General features: G+C 56.8%; 1 protein-coding gene across 1 annotated transcript in view; it reads right to left on the bottom strand.

Moving 5' to 3' along the window:
- Window positions 1-1,423: 1,423 nt before the first annotated feature.
- Window positions 1,424-8,934, bottom strand: part of LOC119091068 (Usher syndrome type-1G protein homolog) — a 31,606-nt gene continuing 24,095 nt past the window's right edge. The window contains exons 6-10 of the mRNA XM_037213784.1: window positions 7,976-8,113; window positions 5,559-5,676; window positions 4,869-4,968; window positions 3,469-3,602; window positions 1,424-2,571 (exon numbers count right to left, since the gene is read on the bottom strand). Coding sequence (XP_037069679.1) covers window positions 2,321-2,571; window positions 3,469-3,602; window positions 4,869-4,968; window positions 5,559-5,676; window positions 7,976-8,113 — 741 coding nt within the window. The 3' untranslated portion in view covers window positions 1,424-2,320. The remainder of the gene's footprint in view (window positions 2,572-3,468; window positions 3,603-4,868; window positions 4,969-5,558; window positions 5,677-7,975; window positions 8,114-8,934) is intronic.

Genomic DNA, 8,934 nt, shown 5'->3' with positions numbered 1-8,934 from the left:
AGCCAGACCAGACTGGCGTCAGCAGCCGAGCTACCCGCCGCCACAGACGGAGCAGTCCTGTGTGCTGTCAGCAGAGGAGGACTTCCGGCTGCGTAGCCCTCTCCAACGGCGAGGAGAGAGCCAGCACAGGTTCGCGACAGTCAGACCACGCTCCGGTGCTCCGTCCACACTGATCTGAAGTCTGGCTTCACCCCAGACACGCTTAACAATGTATCATTATGGGCCGCGTGATGTTTGCTCCCAATGTGATGGTTTGTGACGTGTGGCTACCGAGTCCGGGGCCTGGGAGGCGGGGAGCGGCAAGGGAGCCTAGAGTCAGAGTCGGAGTCGGAGTCTAACGCAAACTCCGTGTGGCCTGCCGGCCGGATGGGTGTACCTATACTGGGACTGTTAAAAGTTCTACACTTAAGGCTAAAGCGGAGAATCTGTGTCTGTTCCTTTCTTTTAGCCTGATTGTAGAAAAAACTGATGTGAATAAAGTGACGAAAGCGTTGCAGCTTGTTTTGGAACTGCTATTCAGCGCGTCTCTTGTTTCAGGTTTGATTGTTAGTCTAGGCTTGCGTCTTAACGGATAAGTCACGTACTCGAGCCCAATCAAGACTCACTGCCATGGCCGACCTCGGACGTCACACAGTGGCCCGACCTCTGTCGGACGTCACACAGCGGCCCGACCTCTGTCGGACGTCACACAGTGGCCCGACCTCTGTCGGGCGTCACACAGTGGCCCGGCCTCTGTCGGGCGTCACACGCGACGTGTCACAGTCGACACGTGACCCCGTCAGCGCCGTGACAGTGGCGTCACAGCCGGACAGACCGCGTCCGTCCGGTCCGGCGACCGCTGCAGGGACCGCCGGCGGCGATGGAGGCCGGGACCGAGCGTGGCGACACTCGGTACAGCCAGGCCGGTCGGTGTGGGGACCCAGAAGGGTCGGCAGGGGACGACCTAACGTGGTCTCGATTTACATAATTGATTGCACGGCTGCATGGTTCTCACTAGATTTTTTGCGTTTTCAGACGACGGCTATTTACGCACTCCAAATTTGGTAATTTTTAGCTTCTTCCGACCCCTTGGTATGACATTTGTTCCACTAACGACCTCGAGCCCAATGCAAGTTAAATAGGTCTTCGTATGCTCACATCTGTCCATCTTGCTTTCCCATGTTTCTATGACCAGAAGTTTCGGCATTCTTTCAGGCTGGCCGGTCGCACAGCGTAAAACAAACCACTTCAACATCACAGTGTCTATTTACACCAATCATGCTCATTCCTGCACCCGTTCATAATAGCGACCATCTCACGGATATAGTTACCCCATCTGTCGGCGCGCATACGAACCAAACACGCACGCTGCTTACTAAGCACGCTCACACGGGGACTAGTCGGTGGTTACAGCTAACTGTCGCGTTGCAGTCGCCATGAAGGCCGCACGCGAGCCCGAGACGCTCTGGCGGCTTGTCACGGGCGCAGGACGCAGGGCGCAGGGCGCAGGACGCAGGGCGCAGGGCGCAAGACGCAGGGCGGGACGGCGCTCGCGCGCTGGTCAGACCGATTACTCCGCAGCAATGGCATCATTCAAGTGCTGATGACGTCATCTCGCGCCGTGCCCTGGCTACTGCGGTGACCACACTGGGGGTCATGATGTTGCCATCGCATGGCAAGGGGGGGGGGTCGTTCCCAGCTCATGAACGGCTCCTCCACGTTCTGCAATTTGACTATGCTCCTCTGTCGGCTCGAAGCCGCGCGAACGCTTACGTCGTTTCGTCATTTCGCTTTACGCACCATAGTCATGGAGCCGGAGGGTTTCCGTGAATGGTGCGCTAACGCGGTAAGATGACAATGAAAGCAAAGGGATCGCTAGTACCGGGTTTTGCGCATCTGTGCGCATTGACAACGTCATTTCTCCCCGTCCCTTGAGAGATCTGCTTTCCCAACATACATCCCCGGAATGGTGGGGAGTTTTGCAATAGGGTTTGACTACTGGGGTCTGTGGCATACTGCGGTTCCGACAGGCCAGTTTCAATGGACTTAGTTACGTTTGTAACGTCGGTGACAAAAAGTGATCTAGCCAGAATACACCGCCGTCAGTCCGGTTCTGGCCGGCCGGTTTATTCGGGAACATTCCTCAATGGCCCGCCCAAGTCGTCAACGGCGGCATCGTGCTTCCAGGAGTCCTCACCGAGCGTCACACGACGCTACCGCACTGGCCCGGCCCATGCCGACCGCAGGCCGTGAGCTAGCTCACCTCTCGCCTCCTCTCACACACACGCAGCTCTCGGTTCCCGCGCCCAGCGCTGGCGAGAGTGCCGCCGGCGTCGCGCTCTCAGAGCGGCGTGTCGGTGATCTCGCCGGGCTGCGCCAGCGCCGCCTCCCGGTCGCTGAGCGCCTTGAGCAGCTTGCGGCGCGGCCCGAGCGGCAGGCCCAGCTCGGCCAGGTCGGCCTCGGAGAGCAGCGCCAGTGCCGCCAGGTCGATCTGCTCGCGCGTGAACGTCGGGATGAACTCGGCCAGGCCGGCCGACGTCAGCACCAGGTGCAGCGCCGACGTCTCCGGGTTCATCTCCTCCACCTCGTCATCTGCCGGCCAGCAGGGCCCAGCACGTACAGAGGAGCCGAGGCTGAGCTCAGCACGTACAGAGGAGCCGAGGCTGAGCTTAGCACGTACAGTGGCACCGGGGGTGGCCTCAGCAGGTACAGAGGCACCGGAGGAGGGGGCCTCAGCAGACACAGAGACACCGGGGGCGGGCTCAGCATGCAGTGAGGTATGGCGGAAATGTGTTTAGCTGCAGTGACGTAGGCCATAACTACTTGATAAAACAAATGAGTAGGAAACGTTGGACCTTCTCGATGTCTGTTGGCAGGGAAGCTGGCTGACTTCCTGACTTTGTTTTCCATCGGCGCGGCACAATGCAGCCGTCACGACGCCAGCTAGTGTGCCAGCTCTTCCTTTTAGTCCTTGCCGAACTAGTCAGAGGGCAGAGACTGAAGGCTAAGTAGTAAGGAAAGCAGGGAGAGGTGATATCCATAGGTTACAATATGAGCTCTACCGGGGGACAATTTGCTAGAGGGACGGTCACAGCGTTGATGTTCATAAGGTGTATGCCACTTTCCCAACGTCGTGAACACGAGATCTGCACGACTTTGTCCTCGAAAGGGCATTGTCCAACTCTGTACTGGCGCGATTTCAAGGATTTGGGGCTGTATTTTGTTACCTGTGAGTTCTATTGCCCTCCTCTACCGTCTCGAACTATCTTGTTTGTTATGAATGGTTGCCATAATTACCACCGGCACTACTGGCACTGGTCACTCGCGCACCACTGACCGCCTCTGGCGCAATCAGTGACAGCGGCAGACAGTGGCGCCGCCTGATGGTGTTGGTTTTAGCGCCTCCCATGTGCGTTCATTGGATGCACCTGCCATGGAAATAGTTGTTCTCTGACAGCATTAACGCCAGCGACGCAACGAAAAGCTTACCGCTTGGAAGGTCCTCTTCGTCCCAGGGGTTCTGCTTTCCGGTGAGGCTGCCGGCGGAGCCGATGCTGTCCTCCTGACCTGACTTGACCTCCCGGTCCTCGGGTAGCTGACTCAGCGCCGAGTTTATGTTTCTCCTGACAGAGTTCGACGCCTTAGTCAGTGTAAGTTTATGTTTGTCCTGACAGAGTTCGGTGCCGTCGTCAGTGCAAGTTTATGTTTCTCCTGACAGAGTTCGGTGCCCTAGTCAGTGTAAGTTTATGTTTGTCCTGACAGAGTTCGGTGCCGTTGTCAGTGCAAGTTTATGTTTCTCCTGACAGAGTTCGGTGCCCTAGTCGGTGTAAGTTTATGTTTGTCCTGACAGAGTTCGGTGCCCTAGTCAGTGTAAGTTTATGTTTGTCCTGACAGAGTTCGGTGCCGTCGTCAGGGCAAGTTTATGTTTGCACTGACAGAGTTCGGTACCGTCGTCAGTGTAAGTTTGTGTTTGTCCTGAGAGAACTACGTGCCGTGGTCGGTAAAAGGTTGCATTTGTCCTGACAGAATTCAGTGCAGTAGTCAGTGCAAGTGGCTGAGTGGATGAGTGAACACGAGGCAGGCATAGACATCGAACAATGGAAGAACTGACAGAAAGATACAGATATGTTACAGAAATACGTGGAGGTTGATGCCAACTCGACGAGCAGCTTTTAACCAGCATCAATGCCTGGCGTACCTCGCAGCGTATAAACATCAATGCCTGGCGTACCTCGCAGCGTACAAAATACATCGCGGCAAAATAAGGATGGATTTCAGTAGACGCAAACAGCTGACTTTGGTTTGCTGCTATTCGTAATGGCAGCACGGTGCACGGTGAAGTGGGTGTTCATACGCCGGTGTCATTACAGCCACGGCCAGCGACAGCCAGGGGAGCGCATGGAGTTCACGAATGACAGCAGCGTCAGACGACCCTGCGCTGACGACCCTGACCCTGACGACCCTGACCGTCAGACGACCCAGCAGCGTCAGACGACCCTGCGCTCGGATTGGCTGCAGTTTTTTGTCAAGTAAATGGTGCTGATATCAAGGCGGAATTAAGGCGTGAGCCAGTGGTCGACACGTGTTGAGAGAATGTCAGAGCGGCGGCCGCTTCTCCAGGCAGGGGTGGGGTGACGTCCCTGATGTGGAGACGGACGGCGCGGAGGCCGCTTCTCCAGACGGGGGTGGAGTGACACTCCTGATGTGGAGACGGACGGCGCGGAGGCCGCTTCTCCAGACAGGGGTGGGGTGACACCCCTGATGTGGAGACGGACGGCGCGGAGGCCGCTTCTCCAGACCGGGTGGAGCGGCAGCCAGGTTCAGCGGCCAGCATCGATATGGCGAGAGGCAGGGCCGTCTCCGTCCCCGTCAGACGGTTCGCCACTGACCTGAAGGCGACGTTGCCGAAGCCGGGTCGGTCGAACAGCGACTGCTCGGCAGCCGCCCCCGACTGGTTGAAATCCAGGTCCGTCAGCTTACCCCGCTTGCCTGGCGGGTGACCGGGCACAGGTGTTGGCTTGCAGACGTGGCCCGGCACGAACACCAGCGCGCCGATGCATACCCCACTCATATAACGTATGAATGTTTAACGTGTGGATCATGCACGCCGACGTTTTCTGCCAAGCGTCAGTGTGTATTAATGACGGCGACTGCCTTACGGTAACCCGTCCGTCGATCCCTGGGTGCCACAATCCGAACCAGAGATCCATGCTCTGACAGGCGGTGTGGTGCGACGGATGATGCCCCAGTCCGACCAAGGGCGCCAACGCACATCAAGGGGCACCAAAGCCTAACGAGGGGCGGGGCACAGTCTGCCAGGTCTCAGCACAGCCGGACACAGAACACCACAGTCACCAGGGGGCGCCACGCAGCATACGACAGAGCGCCAACGGTCGCCGGGGTGCGCCACACGGCGTGCGGCAGGGTCCTAACGGTCGGCAGAGTGACGCGCTGTGACGAGGCAGGCGTGACTCTCACCTGGGCCACTCTCACCTGGGCCACTCTCACCTGGCCACTCTCACCTGGGCCACTCTCACCTGGGCCACTCTCACCTGGGCCACTCTCACAGGGCCACTCACCTGGGCCGTCGGCGCCCGAGCCCTCCTCCTCGTACTTCTGCACGTACATGATCTGATCGTCCCGCTTCAGGCCGGACAGACTGCGCACCGACTTGGTGCCGTTGGCGCTGTCGGACACCTGCGAACGGCACCGAGGTCACTGACCCCTGGCCGGGACGCCTCAGAGCTTGCATGCGCTCGCCCCGCGCTCGCCGGCCCATAGAGCGACTGACACGGTGTGGGGTCAGTCGGTTTCGGCCCCGAGATTTCCGAGACGGTCCTAACCCGAATGGCGGGCCCCTCCTGTGATCCAATCGAGGGGGCTCGTTGCCCGTGCACACGGCGCAGAAGCGTTGGCGAACATCCCCCCTCCCCCCGCGACCTTCGAATATTCTGACGCCCAACATCAACATGCAAGTGCTTCCCTGCCCTGGCTTATCGGTGTAATTTCTGGCCGCAAACTGTGACGCCAAAGCTGACAACATCACCGATATTGACGTTTGGACAAAATCGATGACTTTCAACTTGCGAAATTTGGGGGTTTACGGAAAGCCTCTGCCGGAATTCAGACGACAATGGCTGTGAGTGACTGGGTGAATGGGTAAGCAACAGACGAGCGTGGCTGTACAAATAATGAGAAAAGTAAGGAGAGTGCAAATATATCTAAGGTAAAGGTGCTGATAAGGACCTCAGGGTCGTGAACTACCTTATTGCTATAGGCGATGTAATTATATAGACTTCATAGGTGCATGCTCTTGCTAAATGGGAATAGTCCATTCAAACAGCTGACTCATTTGTGCCAAAACAAGGAAGAAGATGGGGTCTACAAAGCACTACTCAATCGCAAAGCGTGACCGACAGTGAAAATATTTCTTTACATTCATCTGTGAATGACAGTGCCGTATTACAATGGCCTTGTGTAGTGTTGTAACGCAAGTACCACTAGGTGATGCTGGCCGGTATCATCGTCCATACCAATAACAAAACTTCGCAAGAATATGGTAGCGTTAAGAGCAAACTCCCATTAAGGGAAAGGGATCACATCGATTACGAGCAGATGTCGGATTCCACGCCTTTAACTAAAGAATGCTGTTTCTGTGGACCTTGTCTCTTTAATTGCGCAGGACAATCCCGGCACCTTGCGCCCGCCGTGTTTAGGTAACTTGATGTTCTTCGACATTCAGGGCGCCTTTAACACCACCTGGTGACCTCACGGCAGCCTGCCCAAGATAAATAAGTGTAGCATCACAGCAGCATGAGGAGCATTGCCCCTGAAGCGCTCTTGAGGTCCAAGTGAGGGGCGTGAGCTCAGGACTGAACCCACGGGGTAACGGAGTTTCGGAGGACACTTACCCAGGTGGGGCGGTCCTCATTTGTAAACGGCCGCCGCCTACACCATTGCATTGCATTGAATGCAGCCTCAGTGGTGCATTAAACCTAGGCCATCCTAGGAAATTTTGATCTTACCAACCCTTCGACATTTTAAATTTTGAACTTATCTTCAGCCCTTGAACCTTTAAAACAGTATGCGTAGGCATGTAAACTGGAGACAAATTAACGTCAGGTACTAAAGTTTGCTCTAAGGTCGCCGTAAGCTGTCCTCTTCGATTAAAACAAAAACTCGATTTTGTATTTACCCCGTCTCGTTGCTTTGGAGGCTATCGGGACGCCTTATGAAAAGTTCACAGACAAGTACAGACTTGGAAATAAAGAGAAGGTAGTCGCCACGCTTCACTGCCCGCACTCCCTCCTCAGCGTGCCTCCCTCGCCGAGCCTCCCACCTGCCTCACCGTGATGTTCCGCTCCCCACCCTTCACTCCCGCTCTCCCTCCTCAGCACGCCTCCCTCGCCGAGCCTCCCGCCTGCCCCACCGTGATGTTCTGCTCCCCACCCTTCACTGCCGCTCTCCCTCCTCAGCGTGCCTCCCTCGCCGAACCTCCCGCCCGGCTCACCGTGAAGTTCTGCTCCCCACCCTTCACTGCCGCTCTCCCTCCCCAGCGTGCCTCCCTCGCCGAACCTCCCGCCCGGCTCACCGTGAAGTTCTGCTCCCCACCCTTCACTGCCGCTCTCCCTCCTCAGCGTGCCTCCCTCGCCGAGCCTCCCGCCTGCCCCACCGTGAAGTTCTGCTCCCCACCCTTCACTGCCGCTCTCCCTCCTCAGCGTGCCTCCCTCGCCGAACCTCCCACCTGCCTCACCGTGATGTTCTGCTCCCCACCCTTCACTGCCGCTCTCCCTCCTCAGCACGCCTCCCTCGCCGAGCCTCCCGCCTGCCCCACCGTGAAGTTCTGCTCCCCACCCTTCACTGCCGCTCTCCCTCCCCAGCGTGCCTCCCTCGCCGAGCCTCCCGCCTGGCTCACCGTGAAGTTCTGCTCCCCACCCTTCACTGCCGCTCTCCCTCCTCAGCGTGCCTCCCTCGCCGAACCTCCCGCCCGGCTCACCGTGAAGTTCTGTTCCTCGAACTTGTTGTTGCGCCGCTGCTGCAGACGACGGTTCACACCGCCCGGCAGCATGCGGTTCCGGTTGGCGGCCGCCCCGGCGTTCGTCAGCTCGGAGAACCTGGGCGTCTGGCCGCTCACCTGCCGCACCGCGCCGGGGACGTGAGGTTTTCTCACTTTTGGAGCTCGCATTCATTTCTGGTACGGAACTGACCAGACCCACCGCATGGCTTGTTTGCCCGGTGTTCCAAATGGTTCGCACGGTCGGTTTGGCTCAGGCTGCATGGGAGGTACCTAACAGAGCTTGTTGCCAGTACCCGGAACGTCGCTGAACTAATGCGATTCCAATTACGACGACAACTTAACTTCTATATGGATCCTCTGTATATACCGCCCGACACTACGACGGAGCATGCGTAGGTTACGTGCAGGTTTATACGTGCCTGTTCCCTACATGTGCTCATCTACGGACTATGGAGTCACCCCGCAGGCGCGTCACCAGTCCCATAAAAACATCTCGATTGATGCAAAAAGGTCTGTAAATACTTTCAGTGTTGACCGGCTGGCGAGCCTAACACATCTCAATAATATACCGAATGTAGGTCAGGCAGCTGAGCTATGACATAATCGTCGGGTTTGCACTGCGACTTGCGCCTCGCCGTGTAGCCAATTACAGTTACCGTTATTGTTTGGCTTGTTCTTTCGACAACTTACAGGACGGTTTAGTTGATTGCCAGCTGGGATCCGTTTTACTGCATGAGGTATTTACTCTGGCGACAAGAGCCACTATGTGATGCATTTCATACGCATAAAAACAAAATGAGCTATGTATTTTGTAGTCAAGAGGTCGGCATAACGGGCAAATTTATCAGCAAATAGTTTGCATAGCTTATGCGAAGCGGATGCAAAAGTCATACCTAATGACAAAGCCCAACTTTGCCGTGACCGGACAATGAGCCTCC

The sequence above is a fragment of the Pollicipes pollicipes genome, unplaced genomic scaffold, assembly GCF_011947565.3.
Source record: "Pollicipes pollicipes isolate AB1234 unplaced genomic scaffold, Ppol_2.1 Scaffold_3216;HRSCAF=3773_pilon_pilon_pilon, whole genome shotgun sequence".
Lineage (NCBI taxonomy): Eukaryota > Metazoa > Arthropoda > Thecostraca > Pollicipedomorpha > Pollicipedidae > Pollicipes > Pollicipes pollicipes.
Note: the sequence above shows the minus strand (reverse complement) of the source record. Positions and strands in the feature narration are given on the sequence as shown.